General features: G+C 38.5%; 1 protein-coding gene across 4 annotated transcripts in view; it reads left to right on the top strand.

Moving 5' to 3' along the window:
• Positions 1–19,061, top strand: part of DPY19L3 (dpy-19 like C-mannosyltransferase 3) — a 78,136-nt gene that overhangs the window by 40,071 nt on the left and 19,004 nt on the right. For 3 of the 4 annotated variants that reach the window (XM_023245665.2, XM_023245666.2, XM_019819641.3), the window contains 7 exons: positions 9,560–9,691; positions 11,064–11,165; positions 12,899–12,972; positions 13,142–13,300; positions 16,160–16,282; positions 16,662–16,773; positions 17,532–17,588. In XM_023245665.2, coding sequence (XP_023101433.1) covers positions 9,560–9,691; positions 11,064–11,165; positions 12,899–12,972; positions 13,142–13,300; positions 16,160–16,282; positions 16,662–16,773; positions 17,532–17,588 — 759 coding nt within the window. The remainder of the gene's footprint in view (positions 1–9,559; positions 9,692–11,063; positions 11,166–12,898; positions 12,973–13,141; positions 13,301–16,159; positions 16,283–16,661; positions 16,774–17,531; positions 17,589–19,061) is intronic. The other variant, XM_045047085.1, reaches the window with a different exon arrangement.

Raw genomic sequence — 19,061 nt, 5'->3', positions numbered from 1 at the left:
GCTGGAAAAGTCGGCAACCAGGAAACCCCAATGGACTCAATCAGAAGTCCCAAGATAAGCCAAAGGACCAGAAAAAGGGAGGCGGGATATCTCTAGCAAGATAGAAAACCTTTAGACATTGATTGCGTACTTAGCCAAACACCACGGGAAAAGCTTCACTCCCACCTCCATCGGCAGAAGTTCAGTGGGGAAGCTGGACTTCCGCCCTCGCCCAGCTGTAACAAGATAGTCCTCACTTCCTGCTGGGGCTATGTCAGAAGAAATCTATTGGGGAGGCAGCGCTTTCACTGTCTCCCAGAAGCGTCAGTGAGGGCCACATCCAGTGGTTAGTGAGATATCCCTTCCCTTCATCCAGTAGTAGTGACATATCCCTTCCTCTCCCTGACAGGATGGTGTCGGAAAAGACCAACAGGGAAGCCAGACTTTTAACCACCATAAGCCTTGGGGCACCTGGGTGGCTCGGTCGGTTGGACGTCTGACTCTTGATTTCTGTTCAGGTCATGATCTCACCGTTTGTGAGTTTAAGCTCCACATCAAGCTCTGTGCTGACAGTGCAGAGACTGCTTGGGATTCTCTCTCTCTCCTTCTATCTCTGTTCCTCCCCAACTTGTGCTCCCACTCTCTCTCTCTCTCTCTCTCAAATATATAAACATGAAAAAAACATTTTTTTAAAAGTAACAAACCTCCTTTGCTCCCTTCACCTCCCCCCGACCCCCAACAGTGTCAGTGAAGGGCCATGTGAGGAGCAGTATGGAGGCGTCCCTTCTCTTCCCAGCCAGGATGGTATCAGCAGAAGCCTTGTAGGGAGCCTAAAGTTTCATTATCTCCCAGCCATGAGACACCCCTCTCCCCTGTCTCCCAAAAGTCAGCAGAGGCCAAGTGGAAAACCTAGATCTAACCCCATCTGGAAATAATGAGACTGCATCCTTCTTCCCCCACTGGCATGGCACAGAGGACGCCTCCTGATACAGAAACTTAAATAAGATCCAGAGTCCAGTAACATAATACAGTGCAAGCGAAGATCACTTCTTATACTAAGAACTGGGAAAATCTCTCTTGAGTGAAAAGAAACAATCACCAGATCCCAACACCAACACACAGAATTTGGATTATCACACGAGGAATTTAAAGCAGCCATTATAAAAAATTTTCATTGAGCACATACAAACACTTGAAACAAATGAAAAATATAAACTCACAACATACAGAAGATACAAATAAGGAGCAAATAAGAAATATTTTTGCTGAAAAACTCCAGTAATGAAAATTTAAAAACTCAGTAGATGGGCCCAACAGCAAAATGGAGTGGTCAGAAGAAAGAACCAACGAGGGGCACTTGGGTGGCTCAGTTGGTTAAGCGCCCAACTTCGGCTCAGTTCATGATCTCATAGCTCGTGGATTCGAGCCCCACATCAGGTTCTGTGCTGACAGCTCAGAGCCTAAAGCCTACTTCAGATTCTGTGTGTGTCTCTCTCTCTGCCCCTCCCCTGCTCATGCTCTGTCTATCTCTGTCTCTTAAAAATAAATAAACATTAAAAAAAATTTTTTTAAGAAGAAAGAACCAGTGAACTTGAAGATAGAACAGGTTAGAAATTACCTAATTTGAACAAGAGAAAATAGAGTGGGAAAAAAAAAAGAGCAGCCTCAGGTTCCTGTGGGACTATAACAAAAACTCTAATATTCTTCTAATCAAAATCCCCAAAGGAGAGATCGAGTTAAGACTGAAAAAAAGTATTTGAAAAGGTACTTTTTGAAGATGTTTGAGAATTTCCCAAATTTCACAAAAGATGGAAACTTACAGAATCAAGAAGCTGAGCTAATGTCAAATAGGATAAACCCAAAGAAATACATGCCAAGACACATAACAATCAAACTTCTGAAGACTAAAGATAAAGAGGGGTGTCTGATGGGGCGCCTGGGTGGCGCAGTCGGTTAAGCGTCCGACTTCAGCCAGGTCATGATCTCGCGGTCCGTGAGTTCGAGCCCCGCGTCGGGCTCTGGGCTGATGGCTCAGAGCCTGGAGCCTGTTTCCGATTCTGTGTCTCCCCCTCTCTCTGCCCCTCCCCCGTTCATGCTCTGTCTCTCTCTGTCCCAAAAATAAATAAACGTTTAAAAAAAAAAAAAAAAAAAAAAAAAAAAAAAAAAGAGGGGTGTCTGAGTGGCAGAGTCAGTTAAGCATCCAACTCTTGGTCTCAGCTCAGGTCTTGATCTCAGAGTCATTAGTTCAAGCCCAGCATTGGGTTCCACACTGGGCATGAAGCTTACTTTAAAAAAATAAAAATAAATAAAAAGATAAAATAACATTAAATAAATAAATAAATAAATAAATAAATAAATAAATAAATAAGAAATCTTAAAAGCAGAGAAAAACAATACTTATCCAAAGGGGAAAACTAAGTTGAGTGACAGCAGGTTTCTCATCAGAAACAATGGTGCTGAAAGAAAAGAATGGTTAACCCAGAATCCTATGCCCAGCAAAAATATCCTTCACAGAAGGAGGAGAAATGAAAGCATTCTCAGATGAAGGAAAAGAGTTTGTTGCTCATGGAACTACCCTAAAAAATGGCTAAAAGAAGTTCTTGAAACAGGAAATGATAAAGAAGAAATGTTGGGACATCAGGAACAAAGAAAAGGCAAAAGAGTAAAACTAGGGGCGCCTGGGTGGGGCAGTCGGTTAAGCGTCCGACTTCAGCCAGGTCACGATCTCGCGGTCCGTGAGTTCGAGCCCCGCGTCGGGCTCTGGGCTGATGGCTCGGAGCCTGGAGCCTGTTTCCGATTCTGTGTCTCCCTCTCTCTCTCTCTGCCCCTCCCCCGTTCATGCTCTGTCTTTCTCTGTCCCAAAAATAAATAAAAAACGTTGAAAAAAAATTTAAAAAAAAGAGTAAAACTATTAATAAATAAAACAGACTTGCGTTTTCTCTTGAGTTTTCTAATGTATGTTTGATGGCTGAAGCAAAAATTATAATGTTGAATGTGGTTCTCATTGTATGTAGAGGAAATATCTAAGATAATTGTGTTATAAATGGGAAGAAAAAAGGGATTTAAGTAAAGTTTCTATACTTGATTCAAACTGGTAAAATAGCCACACCAGTAGACTGTGGTAAGTTATGAATGTATAATGTAATAACCCAGAACGACCATTAAAAAATCTGTACAAAAAGATAAATTCAAAAATACTATAAATAAATAAAAATGGAATTCTAAGAATGTTCAAGTAACCAACAGGAAGGTAAGAAAAAGAAAACAGATGAAAAACAGTGAGCAAACAGAAAACAAAATGACAGGTACGACCTAACAAATCAATAATTACATTAAAGATGAATGATCTAACTACAACTACTTGAAGACAGAGATTGGTAGAGTGGGTTAAAGAAGCACAAGAACTTATTTCAAACACAACATTAAGAAGATTGAAAGTAAAAGAAATTGGGAAAGATAACACTATGCAAACATTAATCAAAAGAAAGTAGTAGTAGCTATATTAATATGAGATAAAGTAGGTGTCAGAGCAGAGAAAATTACCAGGACAAAAGGGTTATTATAACAAAAGGGTTAATCTACCAAGAAGACGTAGCAATCCTAAATATGTGTGCACTGAACAGTAGAGCTACAAAATATGTGAAGCAAAAACTGGCAGCCAAAAGGAGAACTAGACAAATCCACAAATAAGTTGAGGACCTCAACACCCCTCTTTCAACAACTGATAAAACAGAAGATCATTAAGGATATAGTACTTAACACCATCAAGGAACAGGATGTAATCAACATTTATAGAACACCACACCCAATAACAGCAGAAGAGCCAATGGATTGAATCAATAGAGTCAAACTAGAAATCAGTACAGAAAGATTAAAAAAAAAAATTCTAATACTTAGAAACTAAACAACACACTTCTAAATAACCTGTGGGTCAAAGAACATCAGTATCTATGGTCTCAAAGCCTTGAGATGACACTGAACTCAGTGACAAAAGGCAACCTTGTCATATCAAACCTTGTAGGATACAGCTAAAGCAACAATAAAGAGAAATGTATCACATTAGAAAAGAGGAAACATCTGAAATCAGTAATCTAAGCTCCCACCTTAAGAAATTAGAAAAAGAAGAGCAAAATAAACCCGAGACAAGCAAAAGGAAGAAAATAATAAAAGCAGACATCCGTGAAATTGAAACATAAAAGCAATAGAGAAAATCCGTGAAATAAAAAGCTAGTTCTTGGGGTGCCTGGCTGGCTCAGTTGGTGTAGTATGCAGCTCTTAATCTCGGGGTTGTGGGTTCAAGCCCCACGCTAGGTGTAGAGATTATTTGAAAAAAAAAATCTTAAAAGCTAGTTCTTTCAAAAGCAAAATTACAAACCTCTAGCCAGACCTCATAATGGCCTTGGAGCATTAGAAACTCAATCTCAACTCATTTTGATACCAAAGTTTGAGTCTCTGTTCTAGCCTGTATTATAGCATAGTTAATTAAGAGCACAGATTCTGGAACCGGACCACCTAGGTTTGAGTGAGTTGATATATTTGAGTCATTTAGAACAAAACTGCCTGGTATTTTATGAATGTTACACAAATGTTAACCATGGCTAATTCAAAATGATTATGGAGAGGGGCACCTGGGTGGCTCAGTCAGTTAAGTGTCTGACTTCAACTCAGGTCACGATCTCACAGTTCATGAGTTCTAGTCCTGTGTCGGGCTCTGTGCTTACAGCTCAGAGCCTGGAGCCTGCTTCGGATTCTGTGTGTGTCTCTCTCTCTGCCTCTCCCCCACTCATGCTCTGTCTCTCTGTCTCAAAAATAAACATTAAAAAAAATTTTTTTAAATGATTATAGAGAGCAGGAGCAAGACCCACTGAAGAAAATTCCAGTTACTCTACATAGAATATATTAATGCTACCTCGTTTCTAAACTCTACTGGACTAATAAAATCTGAGAACAAACATCAGATCTACCACTGATAATTTAGGACTTTCTAATATGCAATACTACTCAACGTTATATTCCGGCGGCTCACTAGCAATGTTTCTTACGAACCTTGAATATCGTTACATTTATAAAACCATACAACCTTGTTGTAACACAAACTGTTCTTTTTTCTAGAAGTATGCCTATTTGACCCAAAAACTGGCAACACCAGAAAACACCATAACTCAAAAAGGCAAACAAAAAATTGTTTTATTTTTTTTAAATGTATTCGTGAGTGATTTGTTATCCTTAAAGAGGATAATGAGAAAAATATTTGCACTCCAGTAGGAAAGAGAGCAAAAAATACAAATACCTCCTAGAAGGAAAAGCAGCAAAAAGAATAAAATACTTTAATATAACTTGAACAACAGAATTGCAAACTTTCTTCTACACTGCAAGCTACAAAACATTGAAAGTTTTAAAGACCAACATAAGTTAGAAGGATACTCATGTTTATGGATGGGAAGGCTTACTATTTTTAAAATGACACTACTCCTAAATGGATGTACAGATTCAACACGATTTCTCTCAGAATCCCAGGTGATTTTTTTTTTTTTTGCAGAAATTGACAAGCCAATCTTAAAATTCATGGGAAAACCCAAGGGACCCAGAATAGTTGAAGCAGCCATGAGAAAGAGGAATAAAGTTGGGCGACTCACACTTTCCAGTTTCAGAACTGCTTTCCAAGCTACAGTAATTGAGACAGTGTGATACTGGTAGGAGGACAGACATAAATCAGTGGAATAAAATTGAAAGACCAGAAGTAAGTCTTCACCGAAAATAAACAATTGATTTTCAACAAGGGAGCCAAGATAATTACGGAGAAAGAGTAATCTTTTCAGCAAATGGTGCTGGAATAACTGGATATCCACATGTGAAAGAATTAAGTCAGATCCCTCCCTCCCAACCCCCCCCCCCCACATACAATAATTAACTCAAAGTACAGCAAAGACCTACTTTAAGAGCTAAAGCTATAAAATATGGAGAAGACAGGAAAAATTCTTCATGACTTTGGAGTAGGCCAAGCCTTCTTACAAGGATCAGCACCAAAAGCATGAGTGACTAAAGAAAAACATGGGTGAATTGGACTTCATCAAACTTAAAAACTTTTGTGTTTCAAAACAAATCATCGAAGTGAAAAGACAGCTCACAAAATGGGAGAGAATATTTGCAAATCCTCTATCTGATAATGCACTTCCAGGATATATAAAGAACTCTTTCAGCTCTTTCAATAATAAATACGGGCAAAAGATTGGATAGACAATTCGAGAAGATATGTAAATGTCCAGTAAGCACATGAAAAGATGCTCAGCATCATTACTCACTAGGGAAATAAGTCAAAACCAAAATAAGATACACTTTCACCCCCATTCAGATGTCTAAAATGTAAAAACAACAACAAAGACAGATGATAAGCGTTGGCAAGGATGTGAAGATGTTAGAACTCTCATTGCTGGAGGGATATATAGAAGGGTGCAGCCTCTTTGGAAAACAATTTAGCACTGGCTCACGTGTTAAACATAGAGTTGCCATGCGATCAGCAATTCCACTGCTAAGTAACATACCCAAGAGCAATGAAAACCTATATCTGCATAAAAATTTGTACATGAATGTTCATAGCAGCGTGATTCAGAATGGCCAGAAAGTGGAAACTACCAAAATGCCCATCACTTGATGAATGGGGTAAACAAAATGTGGTACAACAGAATATTATTCAACCGTCAAAATTTAGAATGAAGCACTGATACATGCTACAACATGAAGGAACCTTGAAAAAACACTGATACGAAGCCAGTCACACAAAAACAAATATTGTGTGGTTCCACTTGTATGGAATGTCAAAATATGCCAATCCTTAGAGGCAGAAAGTAGAGTGGTGTTGGATAGGAATGATGGGAACGAAATAAGGAGTGAGGACCTACAAAAAAAAAAAAAGGAGTTACAGCTAATGGCTATGGAATTTGGGGGGACTGGGGAGATGATGAGGATATCTTAAAATTAGATTTTGGTGATGTTTGCACAACTGTTAATACTAAAAGTCAGGAATTGTGCCCTTTAAAAAGGTGAATTTTATGGCATGTGAATTCTATCTCAATAAAGCTATTAAAAAAGAATAACTATTCCTTCGCTATCTAGTAATTGTACTTTTAGGAATCTGTCCTAAGGAAATGCATTCATTCATTTGTCCCTCCAATATTTATTGAGTGTCACTGTCCTAGTGGGTGTTGTTTTAGGTGCTAGCTATACAACAATGAACAAATTAAGGAGCTACGGAAGCCTCCCCACCCCCACACCTTATCCATGTTTTCAGTTATGTGAGGTCAGCCACGGTGAGAAGCAGATAATCCACCTCTGACCTATAGCCAGAATGACAGTAGTAGCCTGATTCAATGTCACATGCCTGCATCACTCACCTTATTTCATTCATCTCATCACGTAGGCATTTTATCATATCACAAGAAAAAGGGTGAGTGCAGTATAAGAAGATATTTTGAGAGAGACTACATTCCCATAAATCTTGTACGGTATATTGTTACAATGGGTCTATTTTATTATTGGTTACTGTTGTTAATCTCTTACTGTGCCTACATTATAAGTTAAACTTTATCATCATGTACAGCAGAAAACATACTATCCATCCATTCGGTGCATTCATGGTTTCAGGCACGACTAGGCAGGAGCCCACTGGGATCTTGGAACAGATCCCTCGCAGATAAGGGTGGAGGAGTGTAATCAGATACAATGATTTGAGGACTTTTTCAAAAGGATGTTCGTAATAACATTAACTTCAACAATAATAAAAAGCTGGGAACAAATGATCCACTGGCAGACAAATTACGGCATATGGTAGAATGTTATGTAACCATTTAAAATTAAGTTTTCACAGAACAGTCATTGATGTGAGAAAATGATACAATATAATGTGAAATAAGGAAAATGCCACATGAAATATCCTACCACCACTATGAAATCAATATTATTTCTGTAGGTAATGATGTTGGATTTTGATTTCAGAGCCCACTTTTCTATCCATTATTGTTTCTTTTTTTATGTTTTCCTAAATCTCCTATAATGAAATATTGTGCCATTATAATCCTAAAATCCACATTTCTGTGAACAACCAAGCAAAAGCACTGAACCGTTAACAGGTGTTGCCTTCTAAATGCTTGTTATAGGTTTGTTTCCTTTGAAGTTAAGAAAACAAAGCTATGAGGGAAATCTGGTTTGCTGCTGAATGAAAGTGGGATTTTTCATATGCCGATATGAATATGGAATTGTCCAACCTCAAAGAGGAGAGAAAGTATCAACTCGTTATTAGAGGCTGTCAGTTTTTCTTTGTGGCATATTTTCTGTGTTCAAGTTGGTGGAGTTTTGCTTCTTTCAGTATCCACCTGTCAACAATTCTTATACACCGAGAGCTGTCGTTAGCGAGTGCTCATTATGTGCTAGGCATTTTAAAACAGCCACATCCGGTCCTTCCGCCAGGCCTCACGGCAACTCCGAGGAAGGTGTAAACATCCCTCTTTTGCACATGAACCAGTTCCAGCACATGAAGGTCACACAGCTGGTTTATGTCAGAATCTGCAAGCTAGCACAGGTGCTATTGACCCCAGTTGTGGGTTTTGTTTTGTTTTAATGTTTATTTATTTTTGAGAGAGAGGCAGAGCATGAGCGAGAGGGAGAGACCCAGAATCCAAAGCAGGCTCCAGGCTCTGAGCTGTCAGGACAGAGCCCGACGTGGGCCTCGAACCTGCCGACTGCGAAATCACAACCTGAGTGCAAGTCAGACGCTTAACTCACTGAGCCACCCAGGCGCCCCGACCCCAGTCGTGTTCTTGACTGCTGCACTGTGCCACCTTCTAGAGACCCCCCCGAAGTGGAAAGTCGAAGGCCTTGCTCCAGGAGGTTCTTTTCAGCCTGATGGAATCAGGTGCACACACAGAGAAAAGGAAGCAATAGGATAGTCTGGAGTGTGGAAAATTCGGAAATAACAGAACACCAGAAGATTCTGTACATAGTAACTGTAAGAGAATTTAGAAGGAAATTGCGGACTGCATTTGCCCATTTCCAGAATATGTTTATGCCATTGTCTGCTTCCTCTACTTCATATTATCTGTTTGTTTCCTCTTTAACTAATGTTACAAGGTTTAAAATGCAGTATATTATGGGGCGCCTGGGTGGCTCAGTCTGTTAAGCGTCTGACTTCAGCTCAGGTCACGATCTCACGGTCCGTGAGTTCGAGCCCCACGTCGGGCTCTGGGCTGACGGCTCGGAGCCTGGAGCCTGCTTCTGATTCTGTGTCTCCCTGTCTCTCTGCCCCTCCCCCGTTCATGCTCTGTCTCTCTCTGTCTCAAAAATAAATAAACGTTAAAAAAATTTAAAAAAAAATAAAAAAAAATAAATAAAATGCACTATATTAAAAGGTAAATAAGCAGTATGTGTATGATTTTGGATTTTAGATGGAATTGCTTGAAGCTAGGTGTGCTTTCTGCTTTATTGAAATGTATAACTTGAAATGTATCCAGCCGGCTAGTTGCCCACGTGCCAGCACGCGGTAGGCTTCTGATAAAGTCTTTAACCACCTAATCTTTGCTTGTTGCAGGCGACATGGCTGTATGGCATACAAATGACAGGCTTGCTCTTGGTGTGCATTCTTCAGTTTTTTAATTCTATGATTCTTGGATCATTGCTGATCAGTTTTAATCTTTCAGTATTAATTGCAAGAAAACTTCAGGTAGGACATTATTTTTGTCCTTTAAGCAAACTCTTTTTTAAATTGTGTGGTTGCTTGGGCCTTATTTTTATACAGCACACAAAGGAAAATGTATGACCAGATTCCCACTGAAAAGCACTGGACCCATTATTTAGGGGTTTTTTGTTTTGTTTTGGGTTTTGGTTTTGTTTGTTTGTTTGTTTTTATGTGCACGGTGTAGCATCTCTGTTTTCACGCTTTCTGATGTGCCACCCCTTGTTTTGACATTTACTTTTGTCTTAGAGAATTGGAATCTCAGTTCAGGGATTAGCCAGAGATGCTTACTTGAATGCATGCCATTGATTTAAACCTGAAACGAAGAAGAAAAACTTTTTTACTTCTGGTGTGTGTGAATTCAAGAGTAAGAAGAACCTGTTGCTTGGGGACATATGTTCATCCCAGTGTCTCTCCAGTTGCTGGATACCTTATTATTGGCGACACAGTAGCACTGCTCCCTACCGCAGCGTTCCGTATCGTGGTATTGATTTTTAAGTGAATTTAGATTAACTCTGAGAATTTTGAGAATCCAGATACATACATTCAGAAATAAGGGGACATTCCTAGAGTGTCACATTTGAAAACACTGACCTGATATTTTGGTTTTATTAAAGAATCAAATCTCTTAAAGTTACATGAGATTTAATTTGTTTTTCTTCACATGACGTCACAAGGCCTGTTTGCTTTTTCATAAGCATATGAGAAACATTTCTCATAAGTACTTTTATATCAAGAAGCTGTTTTACCTTCTGCTTTAGGAAGAAAATATCCTGTCATGGACAAGCTGTCACAAAGATTTTTTTAAAAAAGGCTTCAGTTGATGATCTAAAACAATAGTTCTCATTCATCCTTCTAACTTTAGTTATAAATAAACATCATGCCTATTTAATTCTTCAAAATTACTAGATATTATTATATTTGATGATCTGTAAAGTTAATCTGACAGTTATAAGAAAACTATTATAAAGAGCACAATTTATCTTTTATTATACTGGTAGGTCTTTAATTTGCTGTGTCATCTGTGATACATGAATTAATGGTTAAATGACCACAAGATTTGTTCAGTCAGTGTATCCTGAGTACCTTCAGGCAGACTCCATACTCTAGTTGCAAAGGTCTAAAAAAAAAGACTAGGACAGTTTTCTGACATTATGAAGCTTATTAAGGGATTCATTTACATTTATATTAGACATTTACAAACATTAAGACAGTATATAACCTCGTGAAAAGTAGGTGATATTTTCCACATATTTTCCCAGTATGTTGCGTGATCTCATGTTTTAAATCCTTAAGTAATCTCATCTTAAATGTCTCTGAAGTAATTTAAGAATTAAGACTCAGCTGTTTTCATTTCTAGAAAAATCTGAAAACTGGAAGCTTCCTTAATAGGCTGGGGAAACTATTATTACATTTATTTGCAGTTTTATGCTTGACACTTTTTCTCAACAACATTATTAAGGTAGGTTAATAAAATGACATTTAATTTATGAATTAAAGTTACCTAAAGAATGACCAGTTCTCCTTTTAACAAGCGCAGTTTTCACTTTGTTTCTGAAACAGTTATTCTCTATCTCAGTCATTGATTTCTGCTCATTTTTTAAATATGTTCTAACTTGAACTCACTTTTTGAGTTACTACACTTTTTAAAAGCTCAACTTTAAAGGCATTAAACGAGTGTCTCTCTAATTTTAAAAAATTCCGCTTTTTAGAGAGCGTTTTCTTGCACTATGGTACAAAGAAAAAGATGACATGGTTTTCACTGGGTTGATAGATGAACAGGCAGGGCGCCTGGCTGTCTCAGCTGGTGAAGCGTGCAACTCTTGGTCTCGGGGTCGTCAGTTCGAGCCCCACGGTAGGTATAGAAGATTACTTAAAACAAAAGAAAAGAAGAGAGAGAAACTAGCTTTACTGTTGGAACCACAGTGATTTATTGAAACGATTTTGCCCCTCCTGGCAGGCTGGTTTCAGGGCAGGAGACATCCGCATGTATGTTGGCAGTCCCTCTTCCTGTCTGTTGACTCTCAGAGACTCTCACTCATCCGGCCACATTAAACACTTCCACTCCAGGTCCTTGTCGCTAGTTCTTAAACCCCACACAGTTCGGTACTTATCAAAAGCTTACTTGAGCTGAGCAATCAGCGTTTCCGAAAGATTGGCTGAAAGATATGCGGTTCACCCATTCCCCCACTCTAGACATTTAGTCATCCGTGCCTGAGTGAAGCCAGTAGAGCGCTGCATGCCTGGACCATTGATTCTTGACTTCCCAAAGAGTACCATCTATTGAGTCATACTTGATGTCTTGCCAGCTACATACAATGAGAGGAATTAGAAAAAATTCGTCTTTGAGACTCCTGCTGTTTTTACCGTACCCGTGGGGAAAATTTCTCTTGAGTCTCAGTCTTAGGAGTGTTAGGATCTGTTTTGAGCAACTAGTTTGTTTTAATCTTATGACCTGTGCTTTTATCTCCCTCTGCATTTGCTAGTAGAATGTGTAAGCCCAGATTTGCAGCTTATCTCTAGCAAATGTATTTTATGTACTAACCTCACTTCTGGATTCATCTCACTTTCTTTTCTATCTTCATTTTCCTTTTGATAGAATTTCTTGACCGATTTATGTTATATGGATTTTTGTAAAGCGTATGTTAAAAATAAAATGATGTGAATTAAAATCCTAATCACTAATGATATGCGCTGGCATTTGTTCACTCTGGGGGCCACCACTGAGCCTTCAGTTGTCATTGTGTGAATGAGTCTTCTATCAATTGTGTCTCCAGACAGAGACCCCAAAGCCAGAGAGGCCCTGTGGGCTCTATACCTGTTTGAGGTCTCAGATCATCAAATTATTGGTTTTCTGATAAAAAAAAATTACTCACCTGGCTTCAGCCATCTCCTCCCTGAGACCAAAGAAGCTCATCTTTTATCTATTTTACGTGTTGAACTTCTTTATAAGGTTGAAAAAAGTGATTTTGCTTATAAAAAGGGGGGGGGCGTGATGAAGGAGTGTAAAAGTCACTGTGTTAGAATTCCTCATTTCTGACAACTATTGAGAACATTTGCTATAAACACACACACACGCACGCACGCACGCAGTCCTGTGAAACTGGACACCAGATGTATGTATTCATTGGGAAATCATCAGGAAATCATGCATAAGGCGCTAATAGTAATTTTCATTTTCTCCCTCCCTGATAGAAAATTCTTAATCTGAAGTCAGACGAACACATATTTAAATTTCTGAAGGCAAAATTTGGGTTTGGAGCAACAAGGTATGGCTGAATTTAAAATTTATGTTTGCTTTTTTTATATTAAATCAGCAGGGACTTTCAAACTTCATAGTGCCTTGAACTATTAATTCCAGGCTCATTTTGAGGAAAAATGTGTGGTTTACTTTTCTTGTTTTGAATTTAATGTTTTGCCTTTTCATTTGTTCCCTAGAGATTTTGATGCAAATCTGTATCTGTGTGAAGAAGCATTTGGCCTCTTACCTTTTAATACATTTGGAAGGCTCTCAGATACTCTACTTTTTTACGCTTACATATTTGTTCTGTCCATCACAGTGATGGCAGCGTTAGCAGTCGCCTTCCATAATCTCAGGTATGGCGTGTTTCGGAAGCCTATGCTGTGCTTTAACGAACTTGCTCTCTGTTGCCGAAAAAGTGCTCAGTTGAAAATCAATCTATCAGACACAGATGCGGTATTGTGCAGCTGAAAGGGGGGACGTAGCCAGTTTAGATTGGACTCCACTCAGTCATTAACGATGGACCAGCTAAGAGATAGCAAAAAGCAGGCAACACCGAACAGGCTGTCCCTTTTGAGCCCTTCCCGTATGCCCCTTTCTATAGACACAGGATACTCAGAGGACTTACTCTACAGGGTTTGTGGGAAGTAAATAAGTTAAAATGACATAGGGTGCTTAGAATGGTGCCTCGTGCCTGGAACATTCTGTACATTTTATATGTCATTAGCTCGTATTACTATTAGTGACTCATAGTCTCTCTTTGGTTCTCATTGTTAGTTTTCCTGTTGTTTTTCTGCCTTTCTTTGTCTAGCTGCCTTTTTTATTTCTCATGAAGTATCAAGAGTTAACTGTTGTTTTGTTGCATGTTGTTAAAGGGCTTGTAAAGTTGGAGTCCACCAAAGTCTTCAGCAATAATTGGCTGTTTCTAAAAACTTAACATGTCTACTAATCTGCTAAAAGAAAGAGCCAGGGAGTATAAAGACTTTTTAAAAACGTGTGGAATACCTACCTACAAGGCTGATGGAGGGCTTCTGCATTTACTGTCCGTGTTAAATTGAAAGAAAATTAAGTGTAAGAAATTGAAGCTGCTGTCATTTGTGAAAACTTAATGAAGCTCAGAAGGAAGCCCTTTTTCTCCATAGTTATCTTGCCAATTAAGGTGCTGGTGGGCTGTGATTCGCAGCCACCGGAGAGCTGTGCTGGAGAAGGGCATTAAAATGAGTCCAGATCAGTTGAGATGTTTTATGATTATTAAGAGAGTGAAGCAACATTGAACCATGAAAATACTTCATTGACTATAAACTATTTTAGTATCTTTCAGAAGTGTTCTTAGCCTGATCTCTAGCCCAAGATAAAATCCAGCCCTGTGAAAATAGATGGAAATTATTCTAGACAGTGTAATTTAATATTATTCCAGACACGCCAAGTGTCGGCAGGACTCTAGACTGCATGCAAAGCAGGAAGTTGAGTTGGCCTGCAGTATTTTGTGAAAATGTCTGCCATGCTCAGTGTGAATCTAGGAGCCGTCTCTGCAGGCTGACTTGGTGTATGATTGTAGGTGAGGTTTTAGAACATCCTCATCTACCACGTAGGGGGATTAGAACCTTATTAGAGGAAAAGTACTACATTAATTAAAGTAATTTAAGAATAATGGTATCTTAAGATGAACTTCTAAGTAATTTGAAGGATATTTTATCAATGCCAAGTATTTAAAATATTTCCACCATCTTAATACTAGGAAGGATGATACTATTCTGTTCACGCAACACATCTGTGTTGGTGTAAAGGCTACGACTGAAAAGGAATTAACTCATGGGCTCTATATTCATGGGATTAATATGAGCTTTCCAGCTTGGCCAGGGAGATGGGGAGAGGTGTTGCAGAATTCTCTCAGGTATCAGGGGAAAATGAGAACATATGTTCTTGTCTGGAGCAACCTTTTAGTAGCAACATAGAAGCCAGGGTTTGGGTTGTAATATATGACACCTAAGTAAAGATTACTACCAGTGGTGAAAATTACCTTAGAATACCAGTTTAATTTTCATATGTATCTAGGGTGGTTGAAAGGATTTCTAGGGAAGAATAGTTTTCTAGTTACATGGAAGCCTCCTACGTACGTATCCAGGTGTGTTGGATTTTATGAAGGCTAAGTGGGGCCTTTACAAGGCATTGCTTTTATCTGAAACTGATGGCACTTCCTGTTGTTTCCTTATGCCCTTGACAACACGCTGGACGACATCCGAACCCACTCGTCCATCTCAGCATCTCTAAAGTGGGGACCACCAGAGATGACAGTATGTGCCTCCCCGGTGTGACCCAGTTTAGAGTACAGGAGGTCCCCCATGGAGTATTCTTGCCAAAATAAATGAACCTGACTCTAATAATTAACCTCTAGATCTAATTATAAGTTTATAAGCAGGGTGGGCATAGAGAAACGTATTAAACACCACCACAGGGAGAAAATCAGCCAAATCCAGAAGGTGGAAGTAGTTACAGGACAAGTGACATTTCTTTCAGCCAATAAACAGCCTCAAAGCAGAGGATCCTTGTTTTGACTGAGAGACAACTTAAAGAGACATTGATGAAATGCAGTGTGAAAGCTTAGGGTCCTGATTCAAAGAAACCACCTGAAAAAAGCAATGGCAGCACATGAGAAATAGAATACAAAGTGGGTGTTACGTGATAAGGAATTATTGTTAATATTATGGGTGTTATTACTTTAACATAACCATATTTGATTTAAAAAAATCACGTCAGACATCTGTAATGAGGTATTGATAGGTTAAAATGTGATCATTTGTTCATAAAGGAACTGAATTCCAAGTTTATGGACACATTTTTATTTTTTCTTATTTATGAAAACTTACAAAATACTAGCAACTCATGAAATATCTTTAAAGATATCTTTATCTTTTTGACTCCAGAAGACTATTATTTCTATTTTCTTATAAAGGGTTGAAGTACTCTAAATTTTTACTTACAATGAAATTTGTTAAATTTTAGTGATGCATTTTAGCACTTTTAGCTTCACAAATTCAAAATTGATTAATGCTGACTCATTCTGTCTTAGAGCAATAATACATTTCTAAATACATGAAGGGATAAGTTTCTAAATACATTTGTATATATATGAAGGCATAAATCTTTTAAAAAGATTCACCTAACTTACAGTTATGTATCCAGTTTCAATTTTGTATGTGTGCTGTTTTATTCAGTGATTCTGCAAATCAACAATCCATGGGTCAAATGGGAAAGTGCACGATCATCCTGAAACCAGAAACTGCCTACAACTTAATACATACCATTCTGTTTGGATTCTTGGCATTGAGTACGATGAGGTATTTTGTCTTATCTGTTTGCTTGATTAATGTTTTTATTTGACCATTCTTTACCTGACATATTTTAGCAATGTAACTTGGAAACTGACGGGCATCTTCATTGATAATTATGGTTGCCATAAAATTTTTCTTGTTTGCTACCTTTTCCAGTACAAAATATTATTAATAACCACTTTTTTCCTAATTACCCAGATTCGTCTATTTTTACCTGTATGATGGTTCTCAAAAGGCAGTGAAACTCGTAACTGATCCTTGGGCAGACGGTTCCTGCACAGCCTTAGTTAGATTTTCCTGTCCAGACGGTACAACTGTCTCACACCGCGGGTCTCTCCACGGCTGGCTGGCACTTGCTGACCTTTGCCTGTTTCTTTTCCTACAGAATGAAGTACCTCTGGACGTCACACATGTGCGTGTTTGCATCGTTTGGCTTATGCAGCCCTGAAATATGGGAGTTACTCCTAAAGTTGATCCATCTTTATAACCCAAAGAGGGTCAGTGCTCTTATCCCTTTTAGTTCGATGACTTTCAGGATTTCTTTCCTACCAGTTATTGTTGTTTTCAGTAGTTGCCCCTATATCGGCCCAATGAAACAGATACTAAAATTTGAGGCAGAAAATAGATAACTGGCACCTTATGGTTTTCTCCCGTCTAAGTACTAACCAGGCCCAACCCTGCTTAGCTTCCAAGATCAGATGAGATCGGGCGCATTCAGGCTGGCGTGGCCGTAGACCTTAGGATTTTCTAAGGAGTTATTTCTAAAATAATTTTATTCTTTATTTTATTTTTTAAATTATTTATTTTTTCCCAAACCATTGGCTAGATTTGCTTATTATACTGAACTTGGAAATACTGTAAAGCACACAAGGAAAAATTACAAATCCTCAAGAACTCCATTATCCAGTTATCACTATTATTATAATAAGTTATCCTTAAAACAAATATTAATAACGGGGGATAGGAAAACACAAATATGAATAAGCATATGGTTATGGTTAATAGCCTATAGCTGCAGTTTTGAATTGTTCTCCCGTGTGAACTCACAAGGTGGCAATAGAGTAGAAGCTACAAGTATCTCATGAGTGATTGGGACCCTTATGTTGACCCAGTTGTCTGGCATATTGGAGACTCATGCTCCGTGAAATCACATTTTTGTTGCTTTAAAAAGAATGGGTCTTGTGTTTACAAAACAAAACTGTAAGGCCAAAGTGTTCAAAATACCTGTGATCTAAATAATGTCTTTCTTATATAGATATGTATAATGCGATATTCAGTACCGATATTAATACTGCTGTATCTGTGCTATAAGGTAAGACTGATTTTCCTCATTGTTGCCATTAATCAGTTTAGCAGAATAATTGCTTTGACTCTGTACTCTGTATGTTACTGGCAAATAGAATGGTTTGTGGAGGTTACAGACCTCTCCTTGGCTTCTTATGAAGCCACCTGGCATTGATAGGAAAACCCATCTATTTCCCAAATAGTATTTAACAAGTAAAAACATTGTAGCAAAAACGACTACAGGTTAATTTTTCTGATTAACTTTGGTTTTGACTTACTATTCCGCTGATGCAAATTCCGAAAGATGTTTTCAGACCTATGTTGAGGTAAATTAAGTAGAAAAATAATTCCCTGTTACCTGCTTTAGAGAGAGTAAGAGATCCTAAAATGCATCTTACTTTAACCTACATATTTTATTAGATGCTTAAAATCACTTTGTAAGAGGCTGGGCATATGTAAGTAAGTACAGTCCCAGGCTAGCCTCGTTATCTGTCCTTCAGTTTCAATAGCAAATAAGGAAATTCCTCATATTCTCAGTTGACTAACTCCTGAAATAGCTTTAACTGTGCTTCAGTTCTGAGAATCCTTCGTAAGAGGCAGGGAGTCGCCAGTCAGATGGACGATTTGGTGACTCTTGACACATCTTTGAGACTTAGAGGCTTGAATCAGTACCCGGGCAGGGAGCCCAGACTACGCCATCCAACTGAGCTTTTACCCTCTCTTTTTAAGCAATCTTACACATATTCTTAAGTTTAGATTTTTTCCTTCAAATTTGGTTTTATGTCAGAACGAACAGTAGATCTCATCCTCTACTGTGTATCGCCCCTCATTTGGGAGGGAGTCTCAAGGGAGGAGGGGGCTCAGCCACGGGGAGGATTAGCGATTGCAGCTCAGCTTTGGGTATGGCTTATCCTTTCATGTAAGATTTTACTCAAAGCCAGAGGTTTTAGGCTAAAAATAATATGTGATAATCACACTCTTGGATGATTCTGCTGTAAATATTTCAAAAAATCATGCTCTATCATGCTCCTATCCATCAAGACATTTATTGTCATAGGCAGAGCACTGTGCTAACTCAGATACTAGAAAACCTAGAAATAGGTTATTTCTACCACCCTGCCCCTGGGAATTTTCTTGCTCTGATGTAAATAAATGAAACTTCTTTAAAACATCTGGAAAGCAAAAACAGAAGATTAAGTAGAATTTACATTTAATAAGGAATGAGGTAACTTCCCCTCTGCACGTTGGTTCTGGCTGATAAACCCCCTCCTCCCAGAGAAGACAGAGCTCACCACGTTTCTGGTCTCACGCTAAAGATGTATGCACACGGTAGCAGTCTTTTTTCCACAGCCTCTCTGTGTGTAGGCTGAGTTCTTCCATGTCTCAGCTGTGTATTTGGAATTGTGTTCATTTTTTACAGCTATTTGAGGACTTCAGTCTCTTGTTCTTGGCAAAACTGAGGAAGGGCATTCTAGAAGAAATAAACTACGCTATATGGCAT

The sequence above is a fragment of the Felis catus genome, chromosome E2, assembly GCF_018350175.1.
Source record: "Felis catus isolate Fca126 chromosome E2, F.catus_Fca126_mat1.0, whole genome shotgun sequence".
NCBI lineage: Eukaryota > Metazoa > Chordata > Mammalia > Carnivora > Felidae > Felis > Felis catus.
Note: the sequence above shows the minus strand (reverse complement) of the source record. Positions and strands in the feature narration are given on the sequence as shown.